The following is a 19,409-nucleotide window of genomic DNA, read 5'->3' on the forward strand; positions in this document are numbered from 1 at the left end:
ATAACAATTACCATCAACTGGGTGGCTTAAAGCACAAACATTTATTTCTCGCAGTTCTGGAGGCTGGATCTCCAAGTTCAAGGTGCTGGCAGATCCAGGTGGTGTCTCGTCTAGTGAGAACCCACTTCTTGGTTTGAAAATGGTTGTCTTCTCTTTGTATCCTCATATGGCGGGGAGGAGAGAGAGAAGAAGAAGGCTCTCTTCTTTTTTTTTTTTTTTGCGGTATGCGGGCCTCCCACCGCCGTGGCCCCTCCCATCACGGAGCACAGGCTCCGGACGCGCAGGCTCAGTGGCCATGGCCCACGGGCCCAGCCGCCCCGCGGCACGCGGGATCCTCCCGGACCGGGGCACGAACCCGCGTCCCCTGCATCGGCAGGCAGACTCCCAACCACTGCGCCACCAGGGAAGCCCAAGGCTCTCTTCTTATAAGGACACTAATCCCATTCATGAAGTCTCCGCCTCCTCATGACCTAATTACCCCCACCTCCTAATGCCATCACCTTGGGGGTTAGGGTTTCAGCATATGAATTTTGGAGGGGACACAAACATTCAGTCCATAACACCATTTATATCTTAAGTTGAGAAAATCCATATGAGGCTTTGGGGAGAAAAGTGAATGAGATTTTGAGGAGTGGTGTTTACGCCTTTTTTTAACATTTAGAGAGTTTTTGAGGAAGCTCAAGGGGTGATTTCACTGGCCAAAGCCCCTGTGACTGTCTGCAAGGGCTTTTCCTGTCCAACAGACTAAGTTCTAGAACTGTTCATTAAGTCCAGTAGTAATTTGAGTTCAAGATAAAATTAGATAGAAAGGTGTATCCAGTGAGTATCTGGGAAAGGTATTAAAGCCATGATTAATAGTAGTTAATAAGTTATGAAGGTACCAAAGAATCCTTATGAATTTTTTAAATGTATTCTGTAAGTATCATTTTTAAATGAAGAATATTTGGCAGATGTCATAGAGACAGAATTGTGTAACCATGGCCAAGATGCCCCATCACCATCTGGTGGCAGAATCTCTAAATTGCAGAATCGTGTTTTGAGGGATGAATAAACCACCTGAAAGTTGAAAATGTAAACAGAACATCATAAAATGATTGGAAACATCACACTGGCTGAAAGGTTAACTTCTGGACACATCGACTGCTAAGTCAAAATGTCCCAAAGGGTACCCTTAACTCCTATTAGTTTCAAGATAAACAGGTCTCCATTTCCTATGTAATTTAGAGGATGCTTGAGTTCTTAACTGGCCAGAGTATAAGGCAACTTTAACTCAAGCTATTGTTAAGAAATGGTTGTAGCTACAGCAATGAAAAAAGAATAAGAACATATTGTCTTTGGAACAGTGGTTAGATTCCCTCAATGCCAATCAGTAAGTATTTGTTGAGCACTAAGGCTGGTTCTGGGCACCATGACCAATACTCAAGAAATACAGTTGGGGAGAAGAAACATAAGTCAAATGACAGTAACCAATGCAGGGTAGTATCTAATTGATTACAAAATCGTATGGCACTTTATTTTAAGCACTAATTTGTCTAGAGAATATACTGGACCTTTAAGAATTAGGAAAGAATAAGAGGAGAGTGAAGGCAATGCCAAGAGCGAGGACTGGGGAACACTGATAAATAGGGGTATGGAAGGCAAGCGAACATGGCACATTCAAGGAATGTGAAAGAGGAGCTGAGCTGGACCAGTGGTTCTGACTGGCAAGCAGTGGGACTCTATGGCCATGCAAGGCTGTATTATCAAAACTGGGCAGAGCCGTTTAGTTGATCTGCTGGCCCATCACTGTCCGATACAGTAGCCAGTTGCCACATGTGACTGTTGAGCGCATGAAATGTGGCTCATCCAAATTGATGTTTGGTAAAATGTAAAATAATGGTTTGGCCAAAAAGTTCATTCGTTTAGTGAATACGTTGTTCAATAAAGTTCTCCGTGAAAATGAAAAATGTGTCTTTTAGTCTCACTTAAAACCAAACAAACTTTTTGGCCAACCCAATACATATTGAATTCCAAAGACTTGGTACAAAGATGAATGTAAGATTCCTTATTAATTATTTTATATTGGTGACATGTTGAAGTGATTTTGGATACATTGGGTCAAATGAAATATATGTATTATTAAAATTAATTTCACATGTTTGTTTTTACCTTTTAAAAATGTGACAACTAGAGAATTTTAATTTACCTATGTGACTCACATTATTTTTCTCTTGGACAGTACTGTAGTACGTAGAAAAGGCTTCATAGGTGAACAAGGGGAGGGAACTGACAAAAAGTGATGCTTGAATCTAGAAGTGCAGCTGGGTAGATTCCCTGAATACATTTCCAGAGAGGTCCCTTCTCAAATTTCTTTCAAGGTGACACATTGACATGGTATTTGTGATATTTGTTTTAGCTTAAAAAGTGGAAGCAGTGTGAAAGCAAGGCTGTGAGATGCCTAGAGCAGGTAACCGATGGGCAGTGCCTTTGTCTTGAATAGGCAGTGTGTTTCACACCATATTTTCTAGGCGAAGGGTCTTCTTTAACTAAACTGGAAGCCAAATCTAAACTAACTAGTTAATAGAACCCAAACAATAATATCAAGTGCTTTGTTGGGCTTATGAAGTGTCATTTAGGAAATTTTCCTGTTCAAGCCAGGAGAACCCGCAAGACTCCGAAGAAAGCTTCACCTTTAGACACCCATGGGCACATTAGAAAATTGAGTTTTGATGATAACCTTGGCTCAGACCATGTGCCAGCTTCTCTTCAGTCATCTGATGCCTATGGACCCCAAAAAAACAGCAGTTTTGGGGGGACCTCCCATAAAGTTTTGTGAAAGGCAGCCTCCGCGGGCATGTGAAAGGCAGCCTCCGCGGGCATGTGAAAGGCAGCCTAATGCAGCCAAGTGTGTTTGCAGTGTACAGAGCTGAGCTCAGATGATTTCCCCTGGAGAGCAAGAGTAAAGGCCCTTTAAAGTGAAATGCCCAGATTGCAAGGGGTGCCATTATCAGACCCTGGAGTTTCCCCTCTGAGAACTTGGAGTTCCCACTTCCATCTTCCATCTCCCTGGCCCCAAAGAATGAATAGCACTTTCCCAGGCAGAACACACATCACATGGCTGGGACTCTGAAGGCTTGCTAACTGTCAAACCTTAGGCAAGTCCCCCATCTTTCTGGACCTCATTTTCTTATTTGTAAAATGGGCATCACGAAACCTCTCATGCCTACCCCATGCAGTCATTGTGACCAAAGGAGACAACACATTCCTAAGTGCTCTGTGAGCCATAATGCACTGTGTGGCTGGAAGTTTCCATCCTCATATCCCAACATCTGTCTGCAAAAGCAAGCTCTCTTGGGTAACATTAGCACTAGAGCTTTCACCAGCGTCTGAAAATCTAATCATCAGTTCCATCTCTTTAGGATATTTGTAGAACTTTCAGTAATATGTAGGGTTTCCCAAAAGAAATAACCCAACGATGTTTTAAATAAAAAATTGAAAAGAAATTGCAAACCAATTTTGTGAAAACGCTATCAGGGATGAGTTTGTTACTGCAAGTAAATAAATTTATTTGTGAGCTTCCTGGTCATAAAAGGAAAAAGGAGAAACCTAGTGGATATTTGAGTTCTCATCCAGTATAAGAAAGTATATAATTCATCTAGAGAAAGGAGCTTATTCCTGGCACTAATTTCATGAAGGATTTATCAGATGGATTCCTATATGACTATGGAAGGCATCAGAAAAAAATAATAGTAATAAATTGGCTTCATCGGTGGTTTTGCCAGTTTATGTTCTTCATTTGGAGGTTTCTTATTTCAGCCCTTGACACAAGCTGGGGGTCTTGCTCTTGCCGAGTCCCCACTGACTGCCCTTTAGGAAGAGGGTCCTTGGCAACAGTATAAGCCTGTGTTTTAAACCTCTCAGTGGGCAACCACCCTGCTAACTGAAGATGCCCTCCATCCTCTCCTGGGTCTCGGGAGAAGGCTTGGCTCCGCCAGGTGCTAGAGTCCAGAGCCAATAAAAATGAACAGAGGGAGCTCTGGTGGCAAACAAGCAAAAGGGTCCCCTCATTGTCCCTTAACTGCTGGGCTGGTACAACTTGGGTAAGGCCCCCAGATCATAGATCCCGGGCCACCAAGGCCAGGCGTTCCCAAGCACCTTAGTGGGGCTGCTTCTGAGCTCAGGGAGGCAGACTACATCCAGGGAGGGCTCTGCCCAGCTCCTCCTGAGCTTCCGCCCCTTCCTTCCAGATCACACGGCAGCAGTACCAGAATGCGCTCACCGCCTGCCGCATGGACAGCTCACCTCAGTCCCCCGACGTGGAGGCCTTCACTGACGGAGACTCCACCAAGGCCCCCATGACCCGGGGCACACCCCAGACCCCCAAGGATGACGCTGCCGTCACCCTCCTGAGCAACAGGAACAGCCTGCCGTGTAAGTCAGTTGGGAGGATGATGGGCCGGGCTACCGTGGGGTAGGGACGGCCCTACCTTCCTCCTCAGTCCTGCCCAGAGCTGCCATCTTGTCCTCATGGGGCCCCAGGTCTTCTACAAAGCAGGGAGGTGACGCACTCACTGTCCTCCCCAGGCAGCCGTTCAGATGGGCTGAGAAGCCCCAGTGAGGTCATGTACCTGAGGATGGAGGAGATGGCCTTCACCCAGGAGGAGATGACAGACTTCGAGGGGCAGAGCACGCAGCAACTCTCACTGTCTCCTGCAGCTGTTCCCATGAGAGCAGGTCAGGGAGGGTAACTGGGCCCTGCAGGAACAGGTGGGGGTGGGGGTCAAGGCCACCAGGTGCTGGGATGGCCCAGGGTGAGCCATGTGAGGGAAGTCTGGGACCCCGTCCCCATGTAAAACTTCCCACCTCCTTATTCCACCCGGGAAGGGAAACTAAGGCTTACTATGCACCTACCATGCGTCAGACCCATCTTAATCCATTCTCCTAGGAAAACAGTGTGTAGGACACTGTTAGCTAGGTTTCCACCTGGATTCAGATCCTGGCTTCTCCACTTAGGAGCTCTGCAAGTTACTTTAACCTAAGACTAGGTTTCCTTATCTTAATAGATATGTTTCCTTATATTAGTAGATATAAATCACAGTGGCTAGCTCATGAAGTAGCTCTGAGCATAAATGAGATCACGTTTACAGGAGGGCACATCATAGTACTTGGTACCATGCTCCCTAAATGTTAGGTATCAATAGTTATTATTAGGCCTAATTTACACATTAGGAAACTGAGGTCAGGCATCACTCTTACTAAGGTTCGTCCCTTCCTTTGGGCTCCAGAGACTAGCTAGTAAGCTGGTTTTGAACTTTCGCTTGCTGAGGAACCTCAACCAAAACACCCTACCTGGATCCCTGGGTGTGTAGGTGGGAAAGGCTTGTGTTCTTTCTTCTTTCCTTTCTCTCAGCATCAGATAGTGAATGTTGTCATATCAACCTGGACACAGAGACCAGCCGCTGCAGCAGCAGCTTTGAGGAAACCATGGGCCAGAAGTTGCTGAGAACCTTGAGTGAGTAGCTCTTCACCCAGATGAAAACGGCCCGCCAGCTGGTTAGTACAAAAAACACGTTAGGATCTTATTCCTGGAGGAGGAACCATTGACTCCTGTTGGGAACTCTAATGAGGTACAATTGTGGATACCCATAATAGGGCTCAGGCAGTACTGCACCTTTGATACTTTGGGGAGCTGTCCCACTCAGTTGGTGGTCATCTAGGACAGGAGTCTGCAAACCACGGCCACAGATCAAATCCTGACCTCCCTCCCCCGCCCATTCCTGTAAAAAATAAAGACTTACTGGATCATAGAAGCCCCTTGTTATTGATGGCCACAATGGCAGAGTTGAGTAGTTGCAACAGGGACCAAATGGCCTGCAAAACCTAAAACATTTACAATCTGGTCCTTTAAGGAAAGAATTTGTGTTTGGGACACTCAATAAAAAGGAAAGCAATATCCTCGGTGGAAAGAAGTCCATGGCAGAGAGAACAAGGTGAAAAATACTCCTTCCTAAAAACAGTGGAGCTGGGAACAGAGTGCCCTTCCATCCTTGAGGGCAGTTACATAATTACCCCCACGTACCCCAGTGCAGAAGGAAGGTTGCCTCTGATCTAGAGAATGTAGGTCCCCGGTGCGGGGTGTGGCTCCCAGCTACACCCACCACCCCTGGCTCAGGGACATCAAAGTCCGTGAGACCAGCCCTCTCTCAGAGGGTGTCTGGCAGTCATCTGAGCTGGGGATGGTGGGGCGTGATCCTGAGGCATTGTGTGGGCTTCACTCAGTCCCCTCCAGGAAATCTCCATTCCATTGGCACTAGCCTGGGTGCGCGGCTTTTTGGAGATGTCATCTCAGGGGGAAGGTGCATCCTAATCCTTCAAGATGTAAATATGCTGATGTCAGCACCAGGAGACAATGCAGGTTACTTCTGACAAACTATCAAGGGCTTTGTCTCCATTCCTGCTTCTATTTTGAAGAAAGCTTAGACCACCGAGAGAGTATCAATGTCCTCCCAGTCTTAAAGATTGATCCTTACAAGCTGTGTTTTTCAGGTGGTCAAAAAAGGAAGAGGTCACCAGATGGAGAGAGAACCTCTGAGGAGAACTCCAACTTAACCCCTCTCATCACATGACAGGGCAGTCAGCGTTCGCTGGGTGCGTGAGATTCCAGAGCTTTGGGGAGAACCCGTCCTCCCATCATCTGCTTCTCCCCAAGGCCTCCCACAGGTGACAGAGCGTTCCGCTTTCCTTGCCACCTCTTCACCCCTAGCTGTCAGTTTGGCAGATTTTCCCTCGTTCCTCCAGTTTGACTCAGAGCCTTGCGGTAGCCATAACGGAAGGAGGTGCCTCAGTGGAACATGCTAGAAATGGTTTTATCCACAGCACAGTCTGGGACTGGAGAAGAAATGACCCCAGGCTGACAGTGCCACTCGAGGATCCCTGATGCCCTTTTTTGTTCTTTGGTGTCCCCTGGCACCATATTTCATACTTAGCTTAGGTCAAAAGGTGCCACTGGCAGACGGGCACAAAGGAGGCTGGAGCAGCAGATAGGAAGATTAGTTCAGGAGATGCACCACGAATTCCTCCAGAACATTAGACCAGCGGGACAGTCACGTTGGCATGTGAAGTTACAGGACAGAAAACTGTCAGTGACCAGTTTCCTGTTAGATAAGGGTTCCAGCAGCCTGGGAGGTGTGTCTCAGCTGGAATGGAAAGAATGTGAGATGGAACCTCAAGTCACTGTTATTTCCCAGGGACACATCTGTTTTGGCTCCTGATCAGTACTCATCAATCCAACAATAAATCTGCTCTGGAAGAGGAGGAGCAGGGAGCAGAGAACCCCATTTGGGAGCCAGAGATGGAACTTCAGGTTTTAAGTTCAAAAAATATATATGTGGAAAGTTTTTAGCCATGACAAACCAAAGAGTGCCCAGGTCGGCCAAGAAGGATGCAAGCTCTCATGGGACTTCAGTGTATATTACACTGGAACACTGAAGAATCACTCTTCTTTTTTCATCCATTCCCCCCACCCCCACCCATTACTCCACTCCAGCAAGTCAGCTGAGCGTACTTTATTCTAAGAACGTACTGATCTTAGATCTCTGGTTTTTCACCTGATGTTGGGGCAGGTGCAATTCCAAGCATCACCACCAGATGGCAGGATGACTGCACAGACCTACTTGAAGAACAAACTCGTTCTGATCCGGAACCACACAGCCAGCCTTAGGGAAAATGTGGAAGTAAGTGAAGGTTGTCTTTGGGACACCTGCCCCCCTTTCTGATGTATATCCCACCCCTAGATCAGGGATCCAGTGATCCAGTGCTACCTGCTGATCTCCAAACCATTCCCTAACTTTTCTCTGGGGTATACTATTCAGGCTTCCCTTCCCTTCCTCCAAAACCATTACTCTCACCTCCCCCCACCCATTCAATCAATAATCACATGGGGAGCGGGGAGGCTGATAATTCCTCTGGGTTATTTGCATCTCAAAAGAAAATACCCAGAGGAACCTTTAACTCAGGGGGTCCTTAACTTGGGGTCGATTGCTCCAGGGGGTCCATTGTTGGACTTCAGAGGGTCTATGAAACCCCTGACTCTGTCAGAATTTAGTGTCTGCGTTCTTATGTGTGTTTTCCAGAGGCCTAAAGCTTTCATACGATTTTCAAAGGTCTCAGACCCACAAAGTGTTAAAACCCACTATTTTAACTAGTGGAACTTTCAGCCCAGAGTTTCTGCAGTGCAGAGTGAAGTGAATACTGGTTAGTTTGAGACAGATTCTTCTCAAGTGTCCATCAAATCGATAGGGAAAGCTGGCACACGCCACGTGGAAGTCGTCAGAAACCCCTGACACACACTGTGGTGCTGTACAGCCTACACCTGACATAACTTGGTCACCCTCCCCCACCAAACCAGAGCAGGTGTTGCCAACAGGAGGGACACAGCATGTGGAAGTAGACTTTCCAGCTGGAGATGCCTCTTTCATCAATGTATTATTGACTTCACATCCCTTGCCTGGCTCTGCCTGAGGCTCAGCAGTGCATGACTTCTTGTAGATAACTCACAGCTACCACCCACCCCCAACACCTGCTCTTGCCTGGTAGAAATAGGCAAAGTGTCAGCCCTTGGTGCTGGGTGCTCCGACCCAAACCAGTAAACAGTGAGTTTCAAACAAGGACTGCCATCATGCAGTCATCTTGCCCAGCTGGCCACTGGCCCGAGGGGGCCTGCCTGTCTAGTCTTCCTTTCATTACCCCTTACACCACTGCTGTTGCATTAATCCATCCCTATGCAAAATCCCTAAGGAGCCTGTCACCACTCCCCTCCCTATTCCCCACCCCAACCAAAGATTTTCTTCAGATTTAAAAAAAAAAAAGAGGATTTTAAAATAAAGCATTTGTGAAGGCTCAGTAAACTATAAATAATTTTTAAATAAAATAAAAATGCTTTTCCTGGAATGTGGCTGTTTCCCTTGCCCCGGCATCTCAGTGTTCTGACATGGTTTCATTTGAGGTGCAGGGTGGGTGGTGCACACATAATTATCTTACCTGAGGCCCACCTGCCTAAAGAGGCACCCCTCTTGAGACCAGGTGTGAGGTTGCAGGTAAGGTTACAGAAAAGCCCTCGCGCTCTGCTTTGGGATATCAGATGGGTAAGATGTTGCAAGAACGAATGCCAGAAATGGAAAGTAAAAGCCAAATGAGAAGCCAGAGTGTGACTTCTGGACAAGGAAGAAGCACAAGGATGATAATGAGAAGGGCTGGCGTTTGCCAGAGCCCCGTGATGTGCAAGGCACTGGGCTGGGTGCCTTCTAAGTTCAAGGTCTTGGAGGCCAAAACCCAGTCTAGCACTTGAGACAATGTGCTGGTCACACTGGCTCACTTCTGTAGGCCCTTTGGAGAGGAGCAAAAGTGGCCTAATTTCAGCACTTTCCAACCAAAGGCTGGGAAAAGGAACGAGGGAGCGGGCAGGGCTTATTGATTAGTTTTAAACCAAGGCAGGAGCGAGGGGACAGCCAGACAGGTGGGCACAGGTGTTGGGGTTTTTAAGGTCTTTGCAGAGGGTTGGAATCTGACACCTACTACCAAGGTCTTCAACCACCACACAGGACAATTAGCAAGTGACCTGCACCAGTACGACCCATGATTCTTCCCAGGAGCCTCCATAGGCTGTTAAGTTCATTAACAGTAAATAAATGATACAACTATTTTGCTGAGGGTTTTATGTGCCAGGTCTTGTGCTAAGCAGGTGTGCAGTGTGAACCTCAGAGGTAGGACTGGTCCACGCTTGCGAGGAAGCACTCACACCCCTAGGCTCCGCAACTTCCTGGCCATGGAAACTTGAGCAATTCACCTAACTGTTCCCAGCCTATTTCATAGACTGTAAAAGAGGGCAGGCTGTGAAACTTCCTTTCCAGGGTGATTTTGAGAAAGAAATGAGCGTTCCTGCATGTGAGAGGCGCCGAGAAGCCCTGCAGTAAAGAAACCTGTGTAACTCACTTAGCCTGGCTTTTCCCAGACTTGCTCAGAGCCCCGGCTCGTGGGGAAAAAGAACACGCTGTTGGGAATATATGTAAGAAGAGAATGAAGAAAGGCAGATTCCTATTGAGACTGGGGCTTTTATTTATTTTTGGCTTAGTTGGGTCTTAGTTGTGGCACATGGGCTTCTCTCCAGTTGTAGCAGGCAGGCTTAGTTGCCCCATGGCATATGGGATCTTAGTTCCCCAACCAGGGATCAAACCCACATCCCCTGCATTGGAAGGCAGATTCTTAACCACTGGACCACCAGGGAACTCCTGAGATTGGGGCTTTTTTAAATACTAAAAACATTTGAGAACTTTGGTAGGTATACTTTGACTTAAAGAAGTGTTTTCAACCGGTTTTTCATTAGCAATCCCCCTAAAGACAAAAATTAAGTTCAAATTCTCCCCAACAAGAGAAATTAAATACCCAGAAATAAGATTTTGTCAAGTAAGATTGTGCTTTGCAGGACTACAAAATCACTTTAATATCTCGGACTTTCTTTGTCCCCATGAACCAATTTTTAGCCCCTGTCTAAGGGGTACTATCACCCTTGTTGAGAATTCATGGTTTAAAGCTGTGTTTCGGAAGAATGATAGAAGACTGACAAAATGTAGAATCATTCGACTCAAGTTTTGTTATTCTTCCCTTATGAAGGGCAAGCATCTTTAAATAGGAAGAACAAATATTGAAAGAAAGAAAAATAGAATGAAAGTAATGAAGAGTTGAGTGCAAGGTCATCTCATCACTTGAAATCTGTTCCCATCCACTAGACCCAATCATGCACCTGCACATGTTTTCTGAAGGACTGCTAGGGAGCCAGCCAGGTGGTGAAGGATCTGTAAACCATAATCTGTGCTCAAACACTGCAGAATCTTGGAGGGAGGAGTTTCACAGGGAGAAGCAAAAACAAGGGATAACAACCGCTATTCTCAAATATTTGAAAAGTCATCAATTAGAAGTGCCAGTACAATTAATGTCTGTGGTTTAAAGGAAGAGAAGAGGGGGACTGGGTGAGTAGGACAGATGGAGATCAAATTCTGGATCAAGGTAAAAGATCTTTGTAATGAAATTACTCCATCAGTAGAATGGGATGTTTCACCAAGCATTGAAAGAACCCAACCCACAGAGGGCAGACAGCAGAAGCAAGAAGAACTACAATTCTGCAGCCTGTGAAAGGAAAACCACATTCACAGAAAGACAGACAAAATGAAAAGGCAGAGGGCTTTGTACCAGATGGAGGAACAATATAAAACCCCAGAAAAACAATTAAATGAAGTGGAGATAGGCAACCTCCCAGGAAAAGAATTCAAAATAATGATAGTGAAGATGATCCAGGACCTCGGAAAAAGAATGGAGGCAAAGATCGAGAAGATGCAAGAAATGTTTAACAAAGACTTAGAAGAATTAAAGAACAAACACCTAGAAGAATTAAAGAACAAACAAACAGAGATGAACAATACAATAACTGAAATGAAAAATACATTAGAAGGAATCAATAGCAGAATAACTGAGGCAGAAGAATGGGTAAGTGACCTGGAAGACAGAATGGTGGATTCACTGCTGCAGAACAGAATAAAGAAAAAAGAATGAAAAGAAATGAAGACAGCCTAAGAGACCTTTATGACAACATTAAACACAACAACATTCGCATTATAGGGGTCCCAGAAGGAGAAGAGAGACAAAGGACCCGAGAAAATATTTGAAGAGATTATAGTCGAAAACTTCTCTAACATGGGAAAGGAAATAGCCACCCAAGTCCAGGAAGCACAGACAGTCCCAGGCAGGATAAACCCAAGTAGAAACACGCTGAGACACATAGTAATCAAATTGACAAAAATTAAAGACAAAGAAAAATTATTGAAAGCAACATGAAAAATATGACAAATAACAGACAAGGGAACTCCCATAAGGTTAACAGCTGATTTCTCAGCAGAAACTCTACAAGCCAGAAGGGAGTGGCACGATATATTTAAAGTAATGAAAGGGAAGAACCTACAACCAAGATTACTTTACCCAGCAAGGATCTCATTCAGATTCAACGGAGAAATCCAAAGCTCTACAGACAAGCAAAAGCTAAGAGAATTCAGCACCACCAAACCAGCTCTACAACAAATGCCAAAGGAACTTCTCTAAGTGGGAAACACAAGAGAAGAAAAGGACCTACCAAAAAAAACCCAAAACAATTAAGAAAATGGTAATAGGAACATAGATATCGATAATTACCTTATATGTGAATGAATTAAATGCTCCAACCAAAAGACACAGGCTTCCTGAATGGATACAAAAACAACACCCATATATATGCTGTCTACAAGAGACCCACTTCAGACCTAGGGACACATACAGACTGAAAGTGAGGGGATGGAAAAAGATATTCCATGCAAATGGAAGTCAAAAGAAAGCTGGAGTAGCTATTCTCATATCAGACAGAAGAGACTTTAAAATAAAGACTATTACAAGAGACAAAGAAGGACACTACATAATGATCAAGGGATCGATCCAAGAAGAAGATATAACAATTATAAATATATATGCACCCAACACAGGAGCACTTCAATACATAAGGCAACTGCTAACTGTTATAAAAGAGGAAATCGACAGTAACACAGCAATAGTGGGGGACTTTAACACTTCACTTACACCAATGGACACATCATCCAAAATGAAAATAAATAAGGAAACAGAAGCTTTAAATGAAACAATAGACCAGATAGATTGAAGTGATATTTACAGGACATTCCATCCAAAAACAGCAGATTACACTTTCTTCTCAAGTGTGCACGGAACATTCTCCAGGATAGAGCACATCTTGGGTCACAAATCAAGCCTCAGTAAATTTAAGAAAATTGAAATCATATCAAGTATCTTTTCTGACCACAATGCTATGAGATTAGAAATCAATTACAGGGGGGAAAAAAACATAAAAAACACAAACACATGGAGGCTAAACAATACGTTACTAAATAATCAAGAGATCACTGAAGAAATCAAAGAGGAAATCAAAAAATACCTAGAGACAAATTACAATGAAAACACGATGATCCGAAACCTATGGGATGCAGCAAAAGCAGTTCTAAGAGGGAGGTTTAGAGCAATACAAGCCTACCTCAAGAAACAAGAAAAATCTCAAATAAACAATCTAACCTTACACCTAAAGGAACTAGAGAAAGAAGAACAAACAAAATCCAAAGTTAACAGAAGGAAAGAAATCATAAAGATCAGAGCAGACATAAATGAAATAAAAACAAAGAAAACAATAGCAAAGATCAATAAAACTAAAAGCTGGTTCTCTGAGAAGATAAACAAAATTGATAAACCCTTAGCCAGATTCATCATGAAAAAAAGGAAGAGGACTCAAATCAATAAAATTAGAAATGAAAAAGGAGAAGTTACAACAGACACTGCAGAAATAGAAAGCATCATAAGAGACTACTACAGGCAACTCTATGCCAATAAAATGGACAACCTGGAAAAAATGGACAAATTCTTAGAAAGGTATAACCTCCCAAGACTGAACCAGGAAGAAATAGAAAATATGAACAGACCAATCACAAGTAATGAAATTGAAACACTGATTAAAAGTCTTCCAACAAACAAATCTCCGGCACCAGATGGCCTCACAGGTGAATTCTATCAAACATTTAGAGAAGAGCTAACACCATCCTTCTCAAACTCTTCTGAAAAATTGCAGAGGAGGAACACTCCCATACTCACTCTACAAGGTCACCATCACCCTGATACCAAAACCAGACAAAGATACTACAAAAAAACAAAATTACAGACCAATATCACTGATGAATATAGATGCAAAAATCCTCAACTAAATACTAGCAGACAGAATCCAACAACACATTAAAAGGATCATACACCATGATCAAGTGGGATTTATTCCAGGGATGCAAGGATTCTTCAATATACGCAAATCAATCAATGTGATACACCATATTTACAAATTGAAGAAGAACCATATGATCTTCTCAATACATGCAGAAAAAGCTTTTGACAAAATTCAACACCCATTTATGATAAAAACTCTCCAGAAAGTGGGCAGAGAGGGAACCTACCTCAACATAATAAAGGCCATATACGACAAACCCACGGCAAACATCATTCTCAATGGTGAAACACTGAAAGCATTTCCTCTAAGATCAGGAACAAGACAAGGATGTCCACTCTTGCCACTATTATTCAACATAGTTTTGGAAGTCCTAGCCACGGCAATCAGAGAAGAAAAAGAAATAAAAGGAATACAAATTGGAAAAGAAGAAGTAAAACTCACTGTTTGCAGATGACATGATACTATACATAGAGAAACCTAAGATGCCACCAGAAAACTACTAGAGCTAATCAATGAATTTGGTAAAGTTGCAGGATACAAAATTAATGCACAGAAATCTCTTACATTTCTATACACTAAAAACAAAAGATCAGAAAGAGAAATTAAGGAAACAATCCCATTCACCATTGCAACAAAAAGAATAAAATACCTAGGAATAAACCTACCTAAGGAGACAAAAGACCTGTATGCAGAAAAATATTAAGACATTGATGAAAGAAATCAAAGATGACACCAACAAATGGAGAGATATATCATGTTCTTCGATTGGAAGAATCAATATTGTGAAGATGACTATACTACCCAAAGCAATCTACAGATTCAATGCAATCCCTATCAAATTACCAGTGGCATTTTTTCAGAAGTAGTACAAAAAATCTTAAAATTTGTATGGAGACACAAAAGACCCTGAATAGCCAAAGCAGTCTTGAGGGAAAAAAAGGGAGCTGGAGGAATCAGACTCCCTGACTTCAGACCATACTACAAAGCTACAGTAATCAAGACAATAAGGTACTGGCACAAAAACTGAAATATAGATCAATGGAACAGGATAGAAAGCCCAGAGATAAACCCACACACCTATGTCAACTAATCTATGACAAAGGCAAGGATATACAACGGAAAAAAGACAGTCTCTTCATTAAATGGTGCTGGGAAAACTGGACAGCTACATGTAAAAGAATGAAATTAGAACACTCCCTAACACCATACACAAAAATAAACTCAAAACGGATTAAAGATCTAAATGTAAGACTGGACACTATAAAACTCTTAGAGGAAAACATAGGAAGAACACTCTTGGACATAAATCACAGCAAGATCTTGTTTGACCCACCTCCTGGAGTAATGGAAATAAAAACAAAAATAAACAAATGGAACCTAATGAAACTTAAAAGCTTTTGCAAAGCAAAGGAAACTACAACAAGACGAAAAGACAACCCTCAGAATATATTTGCAAATGAATCATCGGACAGAGGATTAATCTTCAAAATATATAAACAGCTCATGCAGCTCAATAGTAAAAAAAACAAACAACCCAATCCAAAAATGGGAAGAAAGCCTAAATAGACATTTCTCCAAAGAAGATATACAGATGGCCAAAAAGCATGAAAAGCTGCTCAACATCACTAATTATTAGAGAAATGCAAATCAAAACTACAATGAGGTATCACCTCACACCAGTTAGAATGGGCATCATCAGAAAATCTACAAACAACAAATGCTGGAGAGGGTGTGGAGAAAAGGGAACCCTCTTGCACTGTTGGTGGGAATGTAAATTGATATGGCCACTATAGAGAACAGTATGGAGGTTCCTCAAAAAAGTAAAAATAGAATTACCATATGATCCAGCAATCCCACTACCTGGCATATACCCTGAGAAAACTATAATTCGAAAAGACACATGCACCCCAATGTTCATTGCAGCACTATTTACAATAGCCAGGCCATGGAAGCAAGCTAAATGCCCATCGACAGATGAATGGATAAAGGAGATGTGGTACATATATACAATGGAATATTACTCAGCCATAAAAAGGAACGCAATTGGGTCATTTGTAGAGACATGGATGGATCTAGAGACTGTCATACAGAGTGAAGTAAGTCAGAAAGAGAAAAACAAATATCGTATATTAATTCATATATGTGGAACCTAGAAAAATGGTACAGATGAACTGGTTTGTAGGGCAGAAATAGAGACACAGATGTAGAGAACAAACATAAGGACACCAAGGGGGAAAGTGGGGGTGGGGGTGGGGATGGTGGTGGGATGAATTGGGAGATTGGGATTGACATATATACACTAATATGTATAAAATAGATAACTAATAAGAACCTGCTGTATAAAAAATAAATAAAATTAAAAATAAATAAATGAACATATAATGTAATGTAAGCATGTAAAACGTGCTGTGGGAAAAGAAAAAAAAGAAAGAATCCAACCCACCCCAGTTAAAAGTGATGAGTCAGGGACAACATAGAAGAGACCCTTGCACTGGGAGAGAGGCTGGAGTTAATGATTTCTGAGACCCTGATCGTCCTTCAAGACTGTAGGATTTTATTTCTTCGGTCTTGAGGCTGGGTAAGTACAGGGCTTGCAGGCCTGTGGTGTGCAGCCCAACACGGAGTGTTCCTGATTTGCTGACTTAACAAGATTTACAGGATAGTGCCTTGTACCTACACTCCAGGGGTTCGTTTCTAAGCCTCAGAGTGGTCCCCAGGCTGAGGTGTTGGGTGCCCCCACCTCCAGCCCAGAAGCCTCCCACTTTAAGATGGCCCCATGACTCATAGTCATTTAGCTACTTTGAGCCTCAGCCTCATGTAAGGACTGGGTGTGAAGTCCCTCTGGGTTATTTGTAGTAGTTGTGAGGATTAACTAAGATAATGCCTATGAGTTCTCAGTAAACATTAGATTCCCAGATTCCAATTATTTCCCACTGCCCCCTGTTCCTTCCAGAATCCTCCATTGTGACATGAGATCTGTCCAAACAAGGCTTCCAGCCACTGTTGGTCGGATATGAGGAATGGAGAGGAGCTCTTACCTTGCCACTAAGGAAACTTTATTTCTAGTATAACTGGATTCTTGCGGAAAGATTTGTGGTTCTACCCTTGAAAGGCAAAGGGGCTGTTGTGCCATTTGCCAACTCAGGAGCCATGAGGAGATATATGGTGTCCCATTCCTGGCAGATCCTGAAGAAGGAATTGGTGAGGAGTGTCTTCCCTCTTCCTGACAGGGAAGAGTGGAAGACTGAACAGACAGGTATTTTGAGGGAGAGGCAGGTGTAGGAGGCGGCCTCGGATGAACGTGGCCACCCTGTACCTTTTGGAATCACAGAGTTCCAGATTAGGCTTCAGAAAGACTGAATTCTGACAGAGAAGGCCATGTAGGCTACTCTGCCTTTGACGCTGAGCGAATCACAGGCTACGCTCTGAGCCCCTGAGAACTGCTCCGTACTCGCCCTTCCTGCTTTAGGAGATTCAGAGAGAATAAGGCACAGCAACAAGGTAGAGTAATAGCTTAAACTTATGGACTCTGGACCCAGACTTCTTAGGTTCAAATCCTAGCACCTACTAGTCATGTGACTAATATTAATATTAGGCAAGTTACTTGGTTTACTATGCTTCTTTTCTCCTCTGCAAAGGGTGATGATAACATTAGTACCTACCACACTGATTTATTGTTGAGGATTAAGTGAACCGATACATACAAGGGCTTACAATAGTGCCTGACAATGGCAAATTGTATTCAGTAAATGTTAATTTTATTAATAAAGCCTCTCCTCATATTTCTTTTAGATACATAATTTTAAAAGAAAATATCACAGTTACAGGTTAAGCGCCTCACCGTCTCACTCCGTTTCTCCTCACTGGTAACCACTTTCCTGAGATTGATGTGTACCTTTCCTACCTATATTTAAAATTTTTATTACATATGTATGTATTCATAAGCAACTACAATATGCAGCACATTTTGAGAAATGGTATCATAAATGGCATCTCATCTCACCTTTCATCCACTCAAAATCATGTGTGAGCTTTACCCTCACTGACACACACAGCTCTGGTGCCATGTCCAGTCCTGTGACTGTACTGGATGTGGGGTGCTGATGTACCCCCTACTGATGCACACTTGTGTTTTCATCTCTTCACTGTTACACTGTGCCCTGGTCACTCTCATGGCTCTCTCCAGGTGCACAAGTTGAGTTTCTCTAACGTGCATACATAAAGTGCATATGATTCCTTGATTGTAAAGTACACACATCCTCAGCTTTTCAAAATGTTGCCAAATTGCTCTCCAACATATTTGTACCATATTTCCCATTTCCCCAATCTAAGTGTAAAATAGTATCCTGTTACTTTCATTACATTTCCATTTTTTCTAGCGATGTTCAGAACATTTTCATTGTTTATAATTGATTTGAGTTTTCCCTCTGAATTACCTGTTCGTATCCTTTGTTCATTTTTCTACTGGGTTATCTGTATTTTTCTTTTAATTTGTAGGATTTTAAAAGTTAAAATAAAAAATCCCAGATAGTAATCCTGTATAACAGTAATTCTTTATAATTCTGAATAGTAATCCTTTGTCTATTATATACATGGCAAATATATTCTTCCAGTCTGGAAAAAAAAAAAAGACTGTAGGATTTTATAACAACTCAAAGGCATCCTAAAAAGGGGCAGATCCTGTTAACATAACAAGAATTACTTTTCAGTATTTTAAGACACCAATTAGTAGACCCTCTTGTTTTAAGTAAAACTCAAATTCTACTAAATCATCATTTGGAGAGTCCCTTGGACTCCCTGGAAAATGTGATCTATGTTTAAGTGGCTCTAATCATTTCAATAGACTAAGAGGTACTCCAACTACAGTGGGAGGGACTGGGTTCTAGAATCACCCTGAGTGATGTCAACCCTTCTATGAATCCATGAAGTTCAGTTTCTTAAGTAACATATGAAGATGGCTGGCCTCTGAAGGACAAAACTGTCAAAGGGCTATGTTATGGTGAGTTCACTAAAGGGAGGCAGATTGCAGGAATACATTTTAGTTTTTTCTTTGGCAACGGGTAAATCCCACTCTAGCATTCACTTTTTTTTAAACATCTTTATTGGAGTATAATTGTTTTACAATGGTGTGTTAGTTTCTGCTGTATAACAAAGTGAATCAGCTATATGCATACATATATCCCCATATCCCCTCCCTCTTGCGTCTCCCTCCCACCCTCCCTATCCCACCCCTCTAGGTGGTCGCAAAGCACCGAGCTGATCTCCCTGTGCTATGTGGCTGCATCCCACTAGCTATCTATTTTACATTTGGTAGTGTATGTATGTCCATGCCACTCTCTCACTTCGTCCCAGCTTACCCTTCCCCCTCCCCATGTCCTCAAGTCCATTCTCTATGCCCCAGCATTCACTTTAAATCATGGGTTACAACCCATTAGCAGATGACAAAATCAAGTCCATGGGCCTCAATCAGCACTTTCACTTTATTACTTTAGTGAAACAGAATAGAATAGAATAGAATAGAATAGAATAGAATAGAATAGAATAGAATAGAAAATATCAGAATGCATTACACATAGCA

General features: G+C 42.8%; 1 protein-coding gene and 1 long non-coding RNA gene across 2 annotated transcripts in view; one reads left to right on the forward strand and one right to left on the reverse strand.

Annotated features, from left to right (window-relative positions):
• CNNM1 (cyclin and CBS domain divalent metal cation transport mediator 1) overlaps positions 1-8,532 on the forward strand; it is a 48,518-nt gene extending 39,986 nt beyond the window's left edge. The window contains exons 8-12 of the mRNA XM_027112270.1: positions 4,227-4,410; positions 4,564-4,713; positions 5,390-5,491; positions 6,526-6,699; positions 7,602-8,532. Coding sequence (XP_026968071.1) covers positions 4,227-4,410; positions 4,564-4,713; positions 5,390-5,491; positions 6,526-6,605 — 516 coding nt within the window. The 3' untranslated portion in view covers positions 6,606-6,699; positions 7,602-8,532. The remainder of the gene's footprint in view (positions 1-4,226; positions 4,411-4,563; positions 4,714-5,389; positions 5,492-6,525; positions 6,700-7,601) is intronic.
• LOC113623289 (uncharacterized) lies at positions 3,525-5,440 on the reverse strand. The gene is made up of 2 exons (XR_003433867.1): positions 5,329-5,440; positions 3,525-4,734 (listed from the first exon to the last, which is right to left on the reverse strand). It is a non-coding gene; the product is annotated as an uncharacterized LOC113623289 (long non-coding RNA).
• Positions 8,533-19,409: the final 10,877 nt, after the last annotated feature.

This window comes from Aethalodelphis obliquidens, unplaced genomic scaffold, assembly GCF_003676395.1.
Source record: "Aethalodelphis obliquidens isolate GAN/ISIS:26980383/991018 unplaced genomic scaffold, ASM367639v1 scaffold11, whole genome shotgun sequence".
Taxonomy (NCBI): Eukaryota; Metazoa; Chordata; class Mammalia; order Artiodactyla; family Delphinidae; genus Aethalodelphis; species Aethalodelphis obliquidens.